This window comes from Otolemur garnettii, unplaced genomic scaffold, assembly GCF_000181295.1.
Source record: "Otolemur garnettii isolate 467f Iridium unplaced genomic scaffold, OtoGar3 scaffold00295, whole genome shotgun sequence".
Classification (NCBI taxonomy): domain Eukaryota; kingdom Metazoa; phylum Chordata; class Mammalia; order Primates; family Galagidae; genus Otolemur; species Otolemur garnettii.
The window spans coordinates 798876-820928 of NW_003852690.1; the positions used below are offsets into that span (position 1 = coordinate 798876).

Below are 22053 nucleotides of genomic sequence, written 5' to 3' on the forward strand. Positions count from 1 at the left end.
TGGCTGGACTATTTCAGCGAAGTCAATTTTCCCCACAGTATGCAGCCTCTGATGATGTTCCTCAGAGAGAATAGCCTTGGACAGGTCCACTATCATCCTGGGAAGATCGTGTTTTTAGCAGGAGTCTCATCAACTATCTCTTTCTAGATCTGTTAAGTGTCTGCCTTTGTTGGTATCATACTCTCAGATGCTTGCTCCACTAATGTCCAACTGGTTGCTCTACAGCTTTGTATAAGGCCTGAGGCATAAATTGCTCTATAGACTCATCCAATTAAATTGAACCCCCTTTTCATGTGGTCTTTGAAGCAAATCTTTGAGACCAGCTCCAACACTAGGAAGGTTCTTTTTAGCTATAGCTGTCTTTGGTTCTTGCCATTAAAACTGTTAGCTAGTTTATGGCTTAATATCTTATTCTTTTTAAGCTAATAGCCTCCTCTTAATTGCTTAGAACCAAAATCACCACTGTTTTTTGAGAATGCCCTTAGTCTTGAATTTTCCCATACTCTGTTTCAAATAACATCAGTTTTCTTGGGAAGAACTATGGAACATTGTATTCTTATAGTTTCCCCCCTCCCACCAGCAAAACTTCTGCACCGGTTCCAGAATTGGCAGTGAGAACACAGGTACACTTCTTTGGGAGTGAATCCCTACCTTACCAACTGAGTGCTAAGCAGAGGTGGCCTTTGATCTACTTAGCTTGCCTTTCCCAGTGTGGAACCTCCTTCCTACTAGACATATGGGCCAAGGACAAATGAAGCCTAGAATTCTCACCCTGTCCTGCCTGGGGTAAAATTTCCACTCAACAGATTGGGCTGGGAGTGGGGAAAAAGGGAGCTCCAGGCCTATCAGCTGTCCTTATCCGGACTAAAGCTTCAGCAACATGGAACTGAGTGAATAAGAAATGATGGCAACCTATCTTTCTTGGGGAGATATTATATGCTTAAAATGGAAGCTGGAGGTGGGGAGATTTGTGCTCTTAGCTGTATCCACCTTGAGTCTCAAATGCCATAATCCCTCACATTTCTTACAAAGATTTAGTAGCTGGAATAAATGTTTCTTTGCTTGCTGTATATCCTTCAGACAATTTCTAATAACTTTAAATGGTTGGTTTCTTAAAATAATTTTGAATATTTATGGTTATTTTTCTGGAGGAAGGTCTGAAGAGCTCTACATGTCACCATTCTGTACAGTGGAGTCAGCTTCCGTTTAAGCCTCTCTTTTAACCAAGTTTGAGATTTTTAAGTATTCAAAACCATGCAGAACATTGCTAAATATTTTGTGAAGATCTTTAATTATCTACCAATTGTATCTCAATTTTCCCTTTTCATTTTCAAGGCAATTGCCTTAAATAAGTTCTGCATCATTTCTTGCCTTAAGTATTTCACTATCCTCCTAACTAATCTGCCATCTTAATTTTCTCCCCCATCCAATCCTACTAATGGAGTGAACTTCTATGCTACACTCATGCTATATTCCCTTCCTTTTTTCAGACTTGTGAATTTATACTTATTCCTACTTATTCCTCAAAGGACTGATTTTTCACCTTATTTCAAACAGCTATCAAACTCAGTTGACTGAGTTGAAAATGAAACGTTAAGTCAGGAATCAATAAACACTTGTTCAATCAATTACTATGTCTCTTATAAAGCCCCTTTGGTATATTTTTGTTTCTATTCTGGGCTCAAAATAAAAAAAATATAAGAGATATTAAGATACTGTTTGGTTTGTTGAAAAACCCAGAGTTGGTATTAAAATAATATTATAGAGTTATAGTTGCCATTCTACTTAAATAAATAAAGCCTAAAATTATACATATTCAGGGAGAAGCCTTCCCTGCAAAAGGAGGGAGTATCTAGGTAGCCAGCTCATAATTTTGAGAAAAAACTATTTAGATTCTAGGCTATGTGTTCTGGGGGGGGGGAAAGGAAGTATTTATTACCAAATATTTATTTCTGTAAGAAAAAGGGAAGAAGAATATTCTGAAAGAATTCCCTCCTTCGACGCCCTTAGTGTCAAGGATCTTTGTAATAGACAATAAGGTAAAGAAACTGAAATGTCAAAAATGTGGCAATGTGAGAAATATATTACTTTGCTCAGGAATATCTAGCAAAGGTCCCATTAAATTTATAAACTAGATATAATCAAAAAGGAAATTAATGTTGTTTCTTACATTTTCCTTTTTTAGGTAAAACATCGAAAGCTAATAACAAAACCACTGAAAAAGATGTATTATTCAATAATAAAAAATAAACATTTAGATTCTGATTCCTAAGTTAATTTCTTTAACATTTAGATGCATTACATACAGATGCTCTGTTTATATAATAACATATTCATAAAGAGTAGTATAAGCTAGGTAATTAAATTTATATTAACTGTCAGGCTTGTCAGTGTACAGTATGAGAACAAGCAATAAATCTAACCCTTCTTTCCCATTTCATTTTATCTAAGGATTAACCAACAATAAAAATACCTATTTAAAGAAGATCTACCCCAGATTTTCTGGCTCTGAATTTAAAATAATATTAATTATTAGACTTGTTTCTCAGTGTAAAAGAATATTAACCAGATCTCAAAAAGCTGTTTTTCTGTATAACATTTGCAAAATGTTGTTTCTAACGTGCTTCTTTGAACAATGTAAATGGTATATTGCTTTCTGGTCAATACCTCTGGAGAAGCCATGTTTTTCAGAACAAATGCTCTATGCTCAAGGGCTCCCAGGACTTCTCTCCTTATACTGACCTGAGGCAGTCATTTGAGCTAGGAAGAGCAGGTACACAGAGGTAGCATCCAACTGAAGGTGTCCCCACTGGTCATCACCTACTACAGTGGCACAAGTCTTGGTGTTATACTTGGCATGGAGGCTATCCTTAGTACTTTGACTATATTTGAAGGATTCTACTTTATCCACCTGGAAAAAAAAAACATTAAAAGAATGATATGTAGAAAAATAAACCCATCTACCATGCTTCTGTAATATATCATTGCAATGTGAAAATACATTGTTTTCAAGTAATTTGTAAAAACTTAAAATACAGTATTACCTCTTTTTCCTTAAATAATACAACTAGGAAAGTCAGTTATTGTTGCTTTACAATTTGATAAATTTAATTAGAAAACAATACCAAATAGTCAAAACCAATTATTTCCTATTCATTGCCCTTCTTTCACTTTCAGGTGGCTGCTTTGCCACACTGTAGATATATACTGAGACTTAAACCATTTGAGTGAGAACAGCTTAGTACCAAATAACAGAGTGTGAAATGATGTATTTGTTCCTAAAACTAGGGTAGGAACGTTAAGGGAAATTAGAATAAGAGGATATATTTTGAAAGAGTTATGAAAAGAATTGGTGTGGTTTGGCACTCATAGCACAGTGGTTACTATGCCAGCCACATGTACTGAGGGTGATGGGTTCGAACCTGGCCCAGGCCGGTTAAACAACAATGACAATTGCAATAATAACAACAACAAAAAAATAGCCAGGCATTGTGGTGGGTTCCTGTAGTCCCGGCTACTTGGGAGGCTGAGGCAAGAGACTTAGTTGAGCCCAGGAGTTTGAAGTTGCTGCGAGCTGTGACACCATGGCACCCTACTGAGGGTGACAAAGTGAGACTCTAGAGCAGGTGAGAGATAAACAGAGGAACAGAGAAAAAGTATAACATAAAACTGAAACTAGAGGTCAGAAGGGAAATATTGTGCAAGGGACGACTAAAAGACTTAGTTCATGAAACTGAGATTTGATTATATATGCTCTGATACAGGATAGTAAGGAATAAAAATAAAATCCTAAGCTCTCTCCAACTCCGTTGACTGAAAAGACACCTTTTTGGGCCAGGGAACCCCAGCGAAACCTTGAAACTGAATTCTCAGCTATGACAGGATGGGAGTTCAGACATGCCTCTTTATACCTCTTCCCTACTTAACCACCATTAAGCTTTATTCCCTAAGGCTAAACAGAACCAGTCCTTTGGAAAGACTTGTTCCACCCCTGATTTCAATCAACTGCCTAATGGCCTAACACTGCTCCTCCCTTTGTGCCTTTCTAGCACAACTGACCAGCATCTGTTCCTGATCCGGGACCACCAACCATTGAGTGGTTCAAAGCAAACTAGAGTCTATGCACGGTAAGGGTATTCATGGCCTCTGTTTCACCTTTTGACGTCAAAGGGCCGAAAATTCCATCCTTGGATCATGCTAACACCTCCGTTTTTTGTACATGTCACCTATGAATGGGCATGAAGCTCAATTGCACACATGCAGGTTTCTCCTTTCATAAATATTCATGATACCTCCTATACCTTGTAAAAATATAAATATTTGTCCATACTGCTCAGCATAAATTCCTATTACCATAGTCTGAGGTTGGCTTTCCAGTCAGAATTCAGGAATGGCTAACCACAGGCTCCAATCTTTTATGAGAAATAAAGTTCTCCTTTCCAAATTATGAATTTCATTATTTTCTTCAATTGACAATAGTTACCATTACACCTTAAATGTGTATGTAATTAGTGACCTTAAACCTATTTGGTAAGGTAGAAAGTACAAATATGTAAAATATTAAAAAAGCAGCACAGACAGGTAAAAAGGTAAATGATAGATATGAGATGTCTCAATAGTCAGAGCTTCACTTATAAAGAAGTTCAAGAGTCTGGAGTTTATTTCTTTCTACTTTAGACTTGTTTTGTCCCTGTGAGCAATCATTTTATTCATCTAGGCCCCAATTTCTTCTTCTAATGAAACCTAATCTTGTTTTCCAGAAAGTTAGATCAGATTCAATATTTATAACATGCTTTAAAATCTCCTAGGATACAAATATCTTTATTGTAGTGTGATTTTTGGTCTTCTGGATATATACCTAATAGAGGAATTATAGGATCAAATGGCAGGTCTATTTTTGTTCTCTAAGTGTTCTCCAGATGTCTTTCCAAAAGGAACATATTAGTTTGCAATCCCACCAGCAGTGTAGAAGTGTTCCCTTTTCTCTACAACCATGCCAGCATCTGTGATTTTGGGATTTTGTCAGAATGTTCATTGCAGCCCAATTCACAATTGCTATGTCATGGAAGAAGCCCAAGAGCCCATCGACCCACGAATGGATCAATAAATTATAGTATATGTACACCATGGAATACTATGCAGCCATTAAGAAAGATGGAGACTTTACCTCCTTCATGTTTACATGGATTGAGCTAGAAAATATTCTTCTTAGCAAAGTATCTCAAGAATGGAAGAAAAAGTACCCAATGTACTCACCCTACTATGAAACTAATTTATAAGTTATAACCCAATTTTAGCACAGGAATATGGGGAGAGGAGAGGGGAGGAAAAGGGGGAGGGTGGGTGGAGAGTGGGTGATTGGTGGGATCACACCTATGGTTCATCCTATAAGGGTACATATGAATCTCTCTAAATGTAGAATATAAATGTCTTAACACAGTAACTAAGAAAAAGATATTAAGGGTATGTTAACCAGTTGGATGAAAGTATTTCAAATTGTATATAGAAACAGTACACATGATTTAATAAAAAAAATCTCCTAGGATAAATTTTAAAATAAAAATAATTTTTAATGAAAGAAATATAAACTCAAAAGATAAATGATAGACTGCTAAAATATTTATAATTCACAGGACAATTAATGTCCATACTGTATAAAAATTCCTCAAGAGGCAAGAAAACAACTGAAAAGAAAAATAGGCAAAGGACCTACCAAGCAATTCACCCAAGGAGAAATGCAAATTTTCAATCCACACATATAAGGATGTTCAGTATCACTCAAGGTCAGAAAAAGGCAAATTATCCTTCTAAGGAGATAGAAGTCTGAGGTCTCTTATCTCCAATCCCAAAGTCCAAAACACTTTGAAAAGGTTTTTCCCTTAAGTTTTGCATCAAAATTCACTTGGTGGCAATATCAGATTCAAATTGAAATTAGACTAGTCTTTATTTATTACAATTAGTGTGAAAATACATATTTCCCTACAGAGCTAATAAAGTTTTTGATTATACAGTGCTGTCCTAGACCCAATGAAGGCATAATATAATGTATGCTATATGCAATGTACCAAGTCTGAAAATCTGAAAAATTTTTAATTCTAAAGTTGATCTGGTCCCAAGGATTTCAAATGAGTGATTTTAGACTTGTGTCATCTTTTACCCAATATACATAATTGCATGATAAGGAACATTTAAAAAAAAAAAAAACATTTGTAGAGGGGAAAAAAAGACTGAAAGGCAACAATCCAATGGTGACAGGATGGTGAGAGTATGGGTGACATTCTCTCCAATTTTCCAAATTTTCTAAAATTAATATGTATTATTTATGAAATTGAAAAAAAAAACTATAAACATACCATAAAGGGGTAGAGATACTATTACAATGTGCTTTTATTAGAGAGGAAGCTGTTATTAATACCATACCTGTCTGATCATGCACTGTAGCAGTCCCCTCATCAGCTTCACTACACTCTGTAGAAATAAATGGAAACAAGACAGGTATAAACATCCTCAGATGCAATAATACTTACTCAGCAACTGCAGTTGGTACATGACCTCTAGAGAACAAGTAACACTATCCTGTGTTCCTACTCACATGGCATTTACTTTATAGGTACACAGAAGAGCAGACTGCAGCTAAAAGTGGAATCAAAAGCTACAGTTTGTGATTCCTTCAAGCTAAAAAAAAATCCAAGCTCTAACAGGTTTATGTAAAAATAAGCCAACCTCCCTGTTAGAGGTCATTCTACCTGAAGAAGAGGGCAAGTCAGTTCAAAAATCCCAAGGCTCTGAGGATATTCTAAAACACATCCTATGGTCTAGAAAGGCTTCACCACAATATCACCTTTATATGTTCTAAACTAGCCAAGACATATCTTCAAGAGTCCATGGAAATATTTATTTGGGCATTTCCCCTAAAGAATAAAGTAAAATTTCAATTCAGAATAAATATAAAAGGGGGATTGATAGTATGATTCAGCCATTTCTCCATGAAAAAATACATCACAAATTCTTTAAGTTTCAAGTCATCACTATTTTTCTTACTAAGGCTTGACAATTTCTTAAGTAGTTTATTTTCCAATCATAACATTTCAAATTTTATGTCACCAACTATATACAACATGTCAGTAGAAGGGGTCATTAATAGCAGCATGGATAGGCAATATGTTTTGGAAGAACGTAGTACTGAACAGCTTCTCTATTTTTGTAAGAAGCTTTTGGTTTCACAGTTCAGAAGAAATCCAACCAGGTTACTCCAGGGAATGCTGGCTCAGGAGTTGGCTTCAGGAAACCTCTGAAAACTGATCTACTTAGAAGCCACATCATCCTGTTACTTCTTCAAAACATTCAAATGAAACTGTAAGCAACAGTCATGATAAAGTAACCTATAAAAGTATGCTCAGACTCTTTATGAAGTCTTTTACTGAGGGAAAAATAAAAATTGATTCCTTGAGAGAGCCCCCTTCCTTGATTCATTTCTATCTACAAATGGTTCCCCCTCCTTATAGGTCAAAAGAAGAAATTTTCAAAAGGATGAAGAACAGATAGTGCATGATCTTGACACATCTTAAAGCCTGGAGCATTTATAATAAAGTAATGAAATTGACTGTAACTCCTACAAGAAAATCTCTATCATTACTTTAATCCTAATGAAAGAGACCATCCTTTTAATATATCCTGTTATAGAAAGTATTCAACACAGCCTTCTCTGTGGGGAGATTTTATCCACTTCTGATACATGTAACTATGTACTCTAAGGCTTCTACCACATTCTTTCCCAATATTTAGGGAATTAGAGTGGAAAGCAGAGGCAGGGATTTGAATAGTTTTTTTTTCTTTAAATAAGTGGCCCAAAGGAACTCATTTTCAACTTTTTATTTTATTATTTTTTTAAGACTGGGTCTTTCTCTGTAGCCTAGGCTAGATAGAGTGCAATGGTGTCATCATAGTTCACTGCAACCTTTAACTCTTGGGCTCAAGAGATCCTCCTTCCTCAGCCTCCCAAGTAGCTGAGACTACAGGTATATGCCACCATACCTGACTAACTTTATTGTTTCTCAAGAGTCTCACTTTTGCTCAGGCTGGTCTCAAATCCTGGCCTCAAGTGATACTCTCAGATTCATTGGCATGAGCCACCATGCCAGGCCAGGACTCAATTTTTATACCAGTCTCTAAGAAGCTTGCATCCTGGGTTCACTGAATTGCCTTCTTTGTTGTTTTACTGTGTTAGTAACTTTCTTGCCTACCCATCAACCCTTGTTACCATCCAATCCTTCTATTCCCATCTAAATTTTCTTTAACTTAAATGGCAAACCTGGGGAATCAGGAATCCAGCGAAGGATTCCTGACTGCCATCCACTTTTGTCTTCCTGGAATGGCCATTATTAGCCATTTCTGTCCTTAAGTTCTAATTTCCAACTCAAGATAAAATTAACAGGAAGAATGGGGAAGTAGGATTGATCAGTAAGTATCTGTACTTTGTGTTCCCCTGAACTGGCTGTTTTCTGATGCACATACATTAGGGGGCATTAATCATACATGTACTTTTATACATTAGGGCTTCTATCCATATCAAGTGACAGTCCTTTTCACACACTCTTTTGAAAATACAGATTTATATATCTGCAAACTGACTATATAAGAATATATAAGTATACACAATCATATTTGTATAAATCTGTCTCTCCCCCATATATGTTCAGATATTTATTGAATTTCTACCAGGTTTTACAGAATATAAAGAGGGGGGAGACAGGATAGAGGGGAGAGGAGGGGGAGGATGGGTGGAGGGAGGGTGATTGATGGGATCACGTCTATGGTTTATCCTATGGGGGTACATGTGAGTCTTCCTAAATGTAGAATATAAATGTCTTAACACAATAACTAAGAAAATGACATGAAGGCCATGTTAACCAGTGGGATGAAAGTATTCCAAACTATATACAGAAACAACACATTGTACCCCATGATAGTATTAATATACATAGCTATGATTTAATAAAATAAATAAATAAATAAATAACTGAACTACAACATAGTCTACCCAGCAATTCCTAATTGTCCTTTAAAATTCCAATCCTCTATGAAGCCTTACTCACCTTGTTAAATGGAAGTTTAGACATTCCCAGCTCTGTGTGTGCCCACAGAACTTAGTAATTATCTACAATATATATAGTACCTACTATAAAGTACCTATCTTAATACATTATAACTATTTGCTTATATATTTGTCTCCCCTACTGGACTATGAACCCTCGGAAAAAAAGGAAAAGTAATCAGGTTCAGAAGTCAAAATATTAAGCAGGTTGTATTAATAAAGCAAACTCATGTCTGCCAATTAATTCTCAAATGACTTACCAAAAAATCATATATATGTGTATGTGTTTGTGGAGTGTAAATATGACAAAATGTTAATAAATAGTGAATTTAAACAAAGCATATATGCAAATGTGTTTATTTTACTATTAATTTCTCAAGGTAAAAAGTTGAGGGTTATAGATAAACATTTTGTCTCATTTTCTTATATATATTATAGGGCCTGGCACATGACAATTACACATAATCTGTTATTTGAAAGAATGAATATGTAGAGTGGCACAGACCATAAGTGATCTGGAAGGTCCATAAAAGGAGTCCTAAAAAATAAATGATAACTGTACAATTGAGCAGTCTTATGGGGACTATAGAAAAAGTGGGATTGCCTATAGCTAAGGGTATTCTTAGTAATAAAAATGAAGCTGGAGGCATCACCCTGCTGTACTATAAGTCCACAGTAATAAAAACAGCATGAAACTGGTATAAAAATAGATACACAGACATATGGAACAGAATAGAAAGCCAAGAGATGAAACTGGTCTCTACTTGCCATCTGATCTTTGATAAATCAAACAAAAGCATACAGTGGCCTGGCCAGGCACTGTGGCAGGTGCCTGTAGTCCCAGCTACTTGGGAGGCGGAGGCAGGAGACTCGCTTGAGCCCAGGAGTTGGAGGTTGCTGTGAGCGTGATGCCATGGCACTCTACTCAGGGGGATAGCTTGAGGCTCCGTCTCAAAAAAAAAAAAAAAAAAAAAGCATACAGTGGGGGAAATAATTCCTATTCAACAAATGTTGGTGAGAGAACTGGATAACCACCTGTAAAAGACTGAAACTTGACCCATACCCTTCACCACTTACAACAATAAAAGATCTGAATCTAAGACATGAAATGACAAAAGTCTTAGAAAAAAGTGTTGGAATAACTCTTGAAGATTCCGGCCTGGAAAAAGATTTTATGAAGAGGACTTCCATTGCAATGGCAACAATAAAGAAACGGGACTTAATTAAGCTGCAAATCTTCTGCACAGCTAAGGACACAACAAGTAAAGCAAATAGACAACCTTCAGAATGGGAAAAGATATTTGCAGGGTATGAATCTGACAAAGGGTTGATAACTAGAATCTATAGAGAACTCAAATTAATCATCAAAAAAGAATAAACAATCCCATCTACCGTCGGGCAAGAGACATGAACAGAACCTTCTCTGGTGAAGACAGATGAATAGCTAACAAACAACTGAAAAAAATGTTCATTGTCCCTCATCACCAGAGAAACGCAAATCAAAACTACCCTGAGATATCGCCTAATCCCAGTGAAATAGTTCACGTCACAAAGTCTGTGGAGAGAAGGGAACACTTTATACCGCTGGTGGGACTGCAAACTAATGCAACATTTTTGGAAGAAGTATGAGGAACCATCAAAGAACTCAAATTAAGCCTCCCATTTGATCCTGCAATCCCATTACTAGGCATCTACCCAGAAGAAAAGAAATCATTTCATCATATGGGCATTTGCACTAGACTGTTTATCTCAGCTCAATTTACAATCACCAAAATATGGAAACAACCTAAATGCCCACCAACCCAGGAATGAATTAACAAACTGTGGCATATATATACCATGGAATACTATTCAGCCCCTAAAACAGACGGAGGCTTTACATCTTTTCTATTAACCTGAATTTAAATAAAACACATTCTTATTAGTAAAGTATCACAAGAATGGAGAAGCAAGAATCCAATGTACTCAATTCTAATATGAAGCCTGTAGACTCTATAATACATACCCTCATAAGAGAAAAACTGAAATCAATTCAAGGTAGGGGGCAGGGGAAAGAGGGAGTGGGGAGAGAGGAGGAGGGAGGGGAATGAAGGGTCACAGTGTATGGCACACCTCTTGGAGGTGGGACACAATTATAAGTGGGACTTTACCTAACAAATACAATCAGTATAACCTAATTATTTGTACCCTGAATGAACCGCAAACAATAAAAAAAAAAGAAAGAAAAAGTGAGACTGGTACTGGACTTTTAAAGAAGGATATTATGTCAGATTGGAAAGGGACAGGCACATAGAGGAAAGAGCATGGAAAAACGTTTGGAAGTGGCAATGTCTATGGCTTCTGTGGGGGCAAAAATCCAAGTAAGTCTAAATATGAAGTTCCAAGACCCAGGTTATATTCATGGCACCACCAAATTCCAGATTCATCTCTGGGCTTCAGTCCCTTTACTTGTCAACTGGGGAGCATAATACCTAATACACAGGGTACTGTGAGAACAAAATACTGGTAATTACAGGGAAGTGTATTATATAATGAAAAGTATTTACATAATAGATATTTTTTAGTAAGGGATTGTTAGAGGAGTAATGAAGACAACAACCTGACTGGAACTGGGGCACCAGTATGATATAATATTCAAAAAGTTGACTAGAACTAAACTATAGAGATCTGTGCCTATCAAACCAAAATGTTTAGACTTAACTTGTAAAAAAATGAGAACCATAGAAAGATTGTTGATGATGGAAATGACATAACATAAGTGTGGTTTTCATAAAAGTGTTAAGTGATAAGGGTTTAGACTAGGGTTGAAGAAGAATGGAAAAGAAAGGAGGGGATGGATTTAAGAGAAATAACAATTGTCAGACTTTGGTCTGCATGTATCAAAGAATAAGAGGAGCAAATCAAAAATCATCTAAGGGTCACTCTTTTATAGAACACTAAGTCCAAGAAATTCTAGAAAGGCTGTAAAATTCACACCATCTTAGATTCAAAATGTACCGTTAGCACACCAAATGATTTAGTAAATTATGTAGTAATGAAACTTTCTGCTTAACAGAGTCTCAAACTTAGGTGGCCTAGTGTTCCAGAAAACACAATCTGGGAAATACACCAAACATTGCCCAAGTGATTATCAGAATGGAGACACCCATAACACAAAAAATGGATACTTGGTGAGTTGTTCATTGGTAGTTTGTTTTTAGTTGGGAAGGTGGAGTTTCAGACACACTGGAGTTTGAGGAGCCACAGGATATGCAGGAGAAACTGGTAACCAAACAAATGAGTACCCAGGTTTAACACTAAAGTGAGGTCAGAATTAAAAATAAAGTTAAAAGGCATACTCATAAAGGAAATAGGAAGTCACGAGAAAAGATCAAAGACTATATAAAAGAGAACAAAACTGAGGAATAAATAGAACTGGAGGCAGCCAAAGAGATATCCCTAATTGTATGCCTATTTATTTTTTATGGGTATGAGACTGTATCTATGTGGTTAAAAGGAAAGAGCATTTGTTTAAACATACATGTGCATAATTCTATATTCAACCAAGGATGTAGTAGACACCTTAACTCTTATCCCCTTTTCATCCAGAATTCTCCTTAATTCTCTGGCATTATTTCTCAGAGAGAAACCAAGGGGAGTTGGAAGGATAGAAATGATTAACAATCAATGCTTTTGGAAAATACACATAGTAACTGGAAAGTTGCCAGTAAGTGGAATTTTAATCTTCACATATACTGGATTTAATCTTGTTCATTAACTGGCTATAGATCAGTTGTTATTAACCCTGGCTGTACATTAGAATCACTTGAAAAGTTTTCATAAAAATATCAATGCCCTATTTTAAGAGATTCTTATTTAAACTATTTTAAGATTGGGTCCAGGAAGGGTATTTCTTTTTTTTCTGAGATAGGAGCTCACTACATTTTCCAGGCTAGCCTAAACTTTTAGGCTTAAGCAATCCTCCCACTTCATCTCCTGAGTAGCTGGGATTACAGGCACCAGGTATTTTGTCTGGAAAGGATATTTCTTAAAAGCTTTCTAAGTAATTCCAATGTACAGCCAGAGTCTAGAATCATTTATCTAGATCAGGAACAAACTCAGTCTATAATAAAGTTTTACTGGAATATAACCACATTGCACTGTTTATACATTATCTCTGGCTGTGTCTGTGCAACAACCTCAGAGCTCAGCAGTTAGGCAGAGGCTGCAGAGGACCTATAACATGAAATACTTACTATCTGGCCCTTTATAGGAATAGTTTTCTGGCCCCTGGCTTAGATTTATGCTGAATTGGGTTCAAGAAAAAAGTTAATGAGTCCTAATAACAAAAATATAGTAGAACCTTCATAGTTAACCACCTCCCTATATTGACCACCTCCTTAATATGACCTAATTTACCTAATTTTTATAGACCAGATCGGATATGTATCAACTGTATGTATCAGTATGGTAGGCCTTGTTCCTTATGTTGACCACTTCTGTATATTGACCAGTTTGTTATAGTCACTTGGGTGGTCAACTTATAGAGATTCTACTACATATAATATATATATATATGTGTGTGTGTGTGTGTGTGATGGGTTCAAACCAGGCCCGAGGCAAAAACTGCAAAAAAAAATAATATATATATTATATTATTTTTTATAATATATTTTATAATATAATTTTATATTATTTTTTCTTGCAGTTTTTGCCTCGGGCCTGGTTTGAACCCATCACCTCCAGTATATGGTAGGGCTGATGCCCTACTTCTTTGAGCCACAGGTGCCACCCATCTACTATATATTTTAATTTATAATGTAAGTTCATAGAAATTTTAGAATTCTCACGGAATCTTCTCTTTTTGAAAGATGTTTTCTAGTACTATAATGTTTGAAATACAGGATGGCCACCCTATACTTTAAAGTGACAGTATTTGGGGGCTATGTGAAAAATTATATAATGAAAAATAAAAAAAATTAGAATGGGCAATTCAGTGTTTCCCTACTTTTTTCCCCCTTTCTCTGTTAAATTTTTTCTACCCTGACAAAATAAGGAAAAATGTCCATTTTGCAGAATTGCTGATAAACATGGAGACAACATATTTCTTCTCATAGCATTGAAAAAATAGTCAAATTGTACCTGATATGAAATTCCAGTTCTAGTAATATTAATTTCTAGCAAAACAAAACAATAAAATATTAAGATCAAACAGCAAAACATCATTAAGAAGAGGATGTAAGATTTGGGAGCTGGGTAGAATTACAGGTGATTTTTTAACATTATTATATTTTCCAAATTTCTACAACAGTATATTTTTATAAAAGTCTTAAGAATATTAATCTGTACTACCTGGGCTAGAGCAAAAATGCCAACAACTTTTTTTGGGTAGACCTATATAACTCTCAGTAAAGGACTGAAGGAATAACAAATGTCTGCTGTTGCTGAGGACAGCACAGTGAGACTTTTTTTCTATTGTTAAGAAATATAACCCTGGACAGCACCTGTGGCTCAAAGGAGTAGGGCACTGGCCCCATATACCAGAGGTGGTGGCTGGTGGTGGGTAGTTCAAACTCAGCCCTGGCAAAACAAACAAAAAAAAGAACTGCTACCCTTCTTTATGTTGGTACTCTTAAAAATAATCAAATCCCAATATTCTGATTTACAGATGAAGGCTGGATTTCAGACTGCCCAAGACTGAGGGAGACTCCTAGAGAAAATGGCTGGTGTAGAGAGAATCTTTCCCACTAAAGGAAAATATTCCACATAGATCTTATAACTGACAGCTAAATACTTCAACATTAAAAATCCCACATAGCCCAGAACACTGTTTTCTTGGTCATTTAAGAGGATGTGCCTCCCCTTGTGTCTGTACAGTTCTATAAAGGATGTCTGTTTACTGAAGGGAAATGCCCTAAAGCAGGGGTTCTCAACCTGTGGGTCGCGACTCCTTTGTAACAATGAAAATACATCCTGTATATCAGATATTTACATTACAATTCATAACAATAGCAAAATTACAGTTATGAAGTAGCAATGAAAATAATTTTATGGTTGGGGGGGTCACCACAACATGAGGAACTGTATTAAAGGGTCGCAGCATTAGGAAGGTTGAGAACCACTGCCTTAAAGGCATCTGCTGTATCTGACTTCACTTTGCTAGGGCAGAGAGATACAGGCTCTGAAACATTTGCCACAGCTATAAAAATCAACAAATAAAGTCTTTTCTTGTGTCTAGTCCAGAAAGTCTTCTTATTAGGTCAGTTGCCTTCATACAAATACCACCCATCATTTTTTTAAAAAAGAAGTAAAATCATATATAACTGCCCCCAAACATTTTCTCTCAATGAGAATATAGTGGACATCATAAACTACATTTACTTAGAAAGAGGATTACAAATTTTAGGAACGATTCCAGGATAGAGGCTCAGCGCCTATAGCTCAACCGGCTAAGGCGCCAGCCACGTACACCTAAGGTGGCGGGTTCGAATCCCCAGCCCGGACCCACCAAACAACAATGACGGCCGCAACCAAAAAATAGCCGGGCGTTGTGGTGGGCGCCTGTGGTCCCAGCTACTTGAGAGGCGGAGGCAGGAGACTCGCTTGAGCCCCGGAGTTGGAGGTTGCTGTGAGCTGTAATGCCACAGCACTCTACCCAGGTTGACAGCTTGAGGCTCTGTCTCAAAAAAAAAGATTCCAGGATAGAATTTTTTTTTTTTTACTGCATTAGAACATACTGTACCCTTTCCCCCTGTATAAGCAAGTTTCAAGTTTCTACTAAAAAAAAAAAACAAACAGAAAAAAAAAAAAAAACTTCAAGTACACTATACGAAAGCCTTCTGGAATATAATTTTAAGAAGATGAAGAGAGAGAGGGGGAAAGTATGATATAGTTTTCTTAGCTTCTGTGGGTTACATTTCCTTTAATCCCTGCTCTTCCATCACCCTCTAACCATACACAGCCACAGATTGCTTTGTATTTTTAATCTGAGTACCTGCTCCAGTTCATAGGCCTTTGCTTTATCCTCATCCCGGTCCGCATTCTTCCGATAAGCCAGGCCCAAACCCCACACAGCCAAGACACTGTACACGTTATCTCGGACCCAGGCATCTTTCTGATCAAAGCTAGCTGGAAGCAAGCCAGTCACTGGATTCTGTAAGGCCAAGAAGAAGAAGTTAGGCAGATAACCATAGGGCTTAATATTATGAAACAGCCTACTGAATAAGTTTCTTAGAACATTGGTCTTTTTTCTACTTCACTTTTAAGTTTTATAACCTCCTTTTCTTGTGAACAATTTCAAGCTAACGCTATCTTCCTACCCCAACTCAAACTTTATTGAGGTACAATCAACAAATAAAAATCGTATATTTGTACATTCGAATCGTATGATTCGATTTATGAATTCATTATGAAATGATTACTACCATCAAGCTATTTAACACATCCACCAAGTCATATAGTTACCCTTTTTGTGATTAGAATACTCGATATATTCTCTCTTAACAAATTTCAAGTATACAATACAGTATTATTTACTACAGTCATCATACTGCTGCATATTAGATCATCAGAAAATATTTATTTTACTACATATAACAGGAATTTTTTACCCTTTGCAAATGCTATCTTGAATAAGGGGGAAGAGAGGGCAGAAGCTATACAAAAGACTAAAAAGTATTAGTAAAAGAAAGTCATTATTAAAGGTATTATTTAAACGCATTATTAAAGCATTATTAAAAGGTCTTAAAGGGTATTACTACAAGAATGTTTAACTTTCCACTTAGAATGAACTACTAATAAAACAAACCAGCAGTAAAGGAGTTGAAAAAATATAATTATCAATACATATGAAGTGCCTCCGACCTTCACAGTAGTCCAGGCTTAAAATAGCTAAATGTTCCTCTTTCTCTTTTCTTTGGGGGAAGGGAAAAGCAAAGGAGAAGACACCCAAACATGAGGGTTAGGGGTGTCAATAAACAACACTTCTTGTAACTCTGCTTCTGGAATCCAGCTGGGGGTGGGGTATAGAAGGAGGGCTCAGAAGCTATGACTATAGCTTCTTGTCTAACAATGTCTGACCCTGGTTCTCAAGACCTACCTTTTCTTTAGGGTCCTTTACCACCTCCCCTGCTAAGGGGCCAGAGAACCTGCTACAGATGTACACAGATACACACACACAAGGGAGTTCGCCCAGCATATCCGTCCAGCATATCACACTCCACATCGTCGGTGATTACAGGCGAGACCCCTACACTTACCTGATGGCAAAGGATGGTCTGATGTACCAGTCGAGCGTAGCTGTCCAGTCGGACTCCCGAGTTACTCCGGCTCCTCATCCCGCAGGGTTTCTAATCCCCTCAGAGAAACAGCTTCGGCGCCACAGAGGCCCTAGTACCTAAGGAATGAGGCTCCAACCCAGCCCCACCCTCGCTGTGAGAAGCCGTAGCGCCAGGCCCAGTAGAGTCCTTCCACCGCTCTGGCCTGGGCTGCCGGTTCAGTGCAGTGTTCGCGGCGGCGGACTCTGGGGGCCCACCACACGCCAGTGTGGACCCGAGCCTCCCGTGGTCAAGGGCCCTGCCGCAACGTCCCGTCCCTACTCTCTGCCACCTTAGTCCATTCCTGCCTCCGCGTGTGGCTCCTGCATTCTCCCCCAACTCCAGCAGACCGCCGCAGCCCAGAGCCTCTGACCCCGCCAAGGCCAACAAGGTCACCGACTGCGGCGCCGCCTTCACGTTGCAAGGAGACGCAAGGGGGAGGCGGGGCGGATGGGGTGAGTCCGGCAGCTGCGCGGTGAGCCCCAGGGACTAACTCCCTGAGCTGCCGAGAATGTGTCACCGTAGGCCAAGTGCTTTCCTAGGTTTATTTTTGAGACACCTCAAATCACTATTTTGGTTTTCCACACTTGCTGTGCACACAGGATTTTGAGAGGGCTGTTTGTTCTTCTCTAGGGCTAGTCTTAGGAACCCATGGTAAACTTCAAAATTGAAAGAAATATTTGCCTTTAAGGTCTAAAGAATTGAATTTCCAAGTCTTTATTATATTTTAGATCATCCCAACCCAAATCAAGCAAGGAAAAATTCCCTCTGGTACTTTAAGGCTTAGAAATTGCCCATTTGGCGGGCTGGGAAAGAGAAGGCAGGGGTGCTCTCCCAGAAAGCGAGTGCCCCAGGCGGGTAACTGGGCTGGGAGCAAGCAGCGCCCTACAGCAGCCTGGGCTGGCCGAGAGCTGGAGGAGATCCTATAATGACTTTGAAAGGTTTCCTCAAGCCCACTTAGATCACAAGCCTGAGGCAACAAAGACTCAGATGAAAATAAAGGAGAAAAGGAGGCGGGAAAAGAAGTTAATCACTGGCTTCAGGTGGCAACCTGCAGGGTGGCTCTGGCCCCAGTGTCTTTGTTCCCTCCATCTACTGCGCCCCACCACCCACCCCTTGCTCCCTGCTTATACAAATCCTGTAGGTCTCTCAAGGATCAGATTACAAATCACCTACTCTCTGAATTTCTGGATAAGAGAATTAGACTGATCGACCTTTCGAGTTCTAAGCCTTCCCTAGCCACTTCATCTAGGACACTATGATTTTACATTTATCTTTTTATTTCTCTTTTCATAAGTTCCCTCCCTCCTCCTCCCCACTCAATTTAGCATAGAGCCAGGCACTCTGGAGCTGAGTTGTAAATATTCCTAATGGTGATTATGAAGAAGTAAGGAATGCTCAATAATTCAGATCTGGAACTTTGAGTTTCAACAGCCAGTCAGTGATATGATTAAAGTGGTACACTTAGAATTCTCTAGGCTCTAGAGAGGCCCTAGAGCAGTGGTTCTCAACCTTCCTAACCCTTTAATACAGTTCCTCATGTTGTGGTGACCCAAGCATAAAATTATTTTCATTGCTACTTCATAACTGTAATTTGCTACTGTTATGAATAATAATGTAAATATCTGATATGCAGGATACATTTAGGCGACCCCTGTGAAAGGGTTGTTCCGCCCACAGGTTAAGAACTGCTGCAGATTACTTTTCCATCACAGTTATTAGCTATGCAAATACAGTGACTAGCAAATAACTTCAAGCCATAGGTGCACAGGGGGAGGAAAAAGTCTTTCCAAAGAAAGTGAGTTCATTTTGGAGGAAAGGGCACAGCATCATCCCTGCTTTGACCCCAACTCCCTGACATCTTCCCACTCAGCCTACTGTGTAGCTTCAGAAGACTTTTCTCTATCCTTGCCCCCTGCAAGCTACTGCCCTCTTTTTCTTCACCTCACCATCTTTAAGCATGTTTACAAAATACTAAAGTAGTACATGTTCACTGAAGAAAATTTTGAAAGTATAGAAAATACAAGAAAAAAAAAGATTAAAATCACCCCACAATTTTTTTCACATAGCCACCTGTTACTTTTACTTTATTTCTTTCTCAACTTTTTATTCCCTCCACATGGACTGTCACCCCCTCCACCAAGTTGTTTGTTGAAGTATGACTAGATTAGTTATGCCACAAGTTGAGTGTTACTGAGAGAGGATACCCCAAAAAAGTAAGGTCTAAGAGAACAGAGGTTTTCTCAAGGAGATCCCAAGGATACACCTGTGAGGTCCTCCCCGTGGTGACTCAGCTCTTAGCAATTTGTAGAAAATTAACTCTGGGACCTGGAAACTAATGCTTGCTTCTGCTTCTGCTTCTGTAAAAGCCCATGGATCTGTAAAAGATGGAGCCCACTTGTCTAGCTTGATTCAAACTGACCAATGAGAAAGGAATCTGTGGGCCGGAACTTTTGACTGGGAATAAAAAGGAGATTGAGCTAGCCTGGGAACTAGACCATTTTGAATTCAATAAAGCCCTTCTTCTTTTAAACACGGTATTTGGGTGTTTGTTCTCTCCACTGGGCCTCGTCTTCCTGCAATATTTCTAAGAAAGATAGCTGGCAGGCTATAAAGAGGCCTTACTGGATAGGATTGCCTTGGTATTTTCAACTTTAGTTTATTCTGGGCCTTTAGTCTTGCAGTCTAAGAAACTTGGTATCAATGTCTAAGAACTGGTCAAACTCAGGAGGCTGACTTGTGTTGATTACCTTATAGGAACCTGGTGTATAAAAGCCAGAGTGCTGGTTTATATTGGTCTGACTACCACATTACCTCACATTAATAATGTGTAAGCCTCACTCCATACCAGGTGCAATTTTGTTTTATACAATATTGCTATTATGAAGACACTGTTATTAATTCCATTTTAGAGATGGAAGGGCACTTGAACATTAAGTAAACTGATAAGTCTGTTCTGTCCATATTAGCTTTACTGACTGTAACATATCTGCAGTTTCATGACTCACTAATGCATTCTTTCTTTAGATATGTCAAAATTATCAACCACATTATAGATAAGTCTTGCCAGTCTGGAAGCCATTATGTTTCCTGAAAGTGATTTTTCCATTTGATTCATTCCATAATCATTTTATACTTTAACTCTCAAATAAAATTTTATTTCCAAGTCCATGGCAGCATTTTTTTTTTTAAAAAAACAGGGTCTCACTATGTTGCCCTCTGTAGAGTGCTGTGGCATTACAGCTCACGGCGACCTCAAACTCCTGAACTTAAGTGATTCTCTTGCCTCAGCCTCCCAAGTAGCTGGGACTACAAGTGCTTGCCACAACACCCAGCTATTTTGTTGTTGTTGTTGTTGTTGTTGCAGTTGTCGTTGTTTTTCAGTATGCCCAGACCGGGTTAGAACCCACCAGCCTCAGTGTATATGGCCAGTGCCCTACCCACTGAGCTATGGTTTTGAAAATCCAATAATTTTAAAAGCTCACATTTGACAAGTATTTACCATGGTTTTATATTTTATGTTAATGTCTACATCAATCTTCTCTCTAGTAGGTATCCCATAGTTTGTTTAGCTATTCTCTTATTGTTAAGTAATAATAATTTAAATTTCTTGAAGAAAATAGTCTGAGTACTATTGCCTTCCCTTTATTTTCTATTCATTGTTTTTAAAATTATTTAAAAAATTTACACAAATAACATATGAATGCATTTTCCATGAAAAAAGTTAAAATATTACAGATAATGTTTCACATGTCTATCACCCTCTATTGACAATCCCCTTTCACTTCCTTCCAAAGGCAACCACAATTACTACTTTAGTATGTATCTTTGGTATTTTTTAAATGAATTTACATATATATGTAGAAATGGAAATGCATATAAAGTTGCATATAAAAGTGTTATTTTCTGTATATTATTTTAATATAAACTATATTATGCTGTACCTACAGCTTTGCAAATTGCTTTATCCACACCCAAATGATGTCATGGAGATCTTAGAAATTTAATTAATTTAGTACTTTAGTTAATACTTAGAAATTAATTAATTAATTAAATTAATTATTTTAGTTAATACTTAGAAATTTCTGATACATCATGGTTTATGTAGGCTTTTCTCTATTGATGTACATTTAGTTTTCAGGTTAGAGCTCTTAAAAACAGGCTCGGCGCCTATAGCTCAACCGGCTAAGGCGCCAGCCACGTACACCTAAGGTGGCGGGTTCGAATCCCCAGCCCGGACCCGCCAAACAACAATGACGGCTGCAACCAAAAAATGGCCGGGCGTTGTGGCGGGCGCCTGTGGTCCCAGCTACTTGGGAGGCGGAGGCAGGAGACTCGCTTGAGCCCAGGAGTTGGAGGTTGCTGTGAGCTGTAATGCCACGGCACTCTGCCCAGGGGGACAGCTTGAGGCTCTGTCTCAAAAAAAAAAAAAAAAAAAAAAAAGAGCTCTTAAAAACAGTACATCAGTGAATATAATACATGTTTTCTTGTGAATGCATGCAGATTTTCGAAATAGGCATTTAAAATTTTGTTATAGCCCCAAAGCCATTGAAACTATTTTCACCAACCAGCAGTGTTTGAAAGTCCTCATTTCCCCAGTCTTATTAGTACCTGATATTATTAAACTTTAAATGTGATCAATATTATGGATATAAAATGATTTAC

At 37.8% G+C, this 22053-nt stretch overlaps 1 protein-coding gene across 3 annotated transcripts in view; it reads right to left on the bottom strand.

Annotated features, from left to right (window-relative positions):
* The window catches only part of PHKA1 (phosphorylase kinase regulatory subunit alpha 1), a 404208-nt gene extending 386447 nt beyond the window's left edge, over window positions 1-17761 (bottom strand). For all 3 annotated transcript variants that reach the window (XM_003803354.3, XM_003803353.3, XM_012813746.2), the window contains exons 1-4: window positions 17332-17761; window positions 16068-16226; window positions 6421-6468; window positions 2743-2911 (exon numbers count right to left, since the gene is read on the bottom strand). In XM_003803354.3, the coding sequence (XP_003803402.1) occupies window positions 2743-2911; window positions 6421-6468; window positions 16068-16226; window positions 17332-17409 (454 nt within the window). In that variant the 5' untranslated portion in view covers window positions 17410-17761. The remainder of the gene's footprint in view (window positions 1-2742; window positions 2912-6420; window positions 6469-16067; window positions 16227-17331) is intronic.
* Window positions 17762-22053: the final 4292 nt, after the last annotated feature.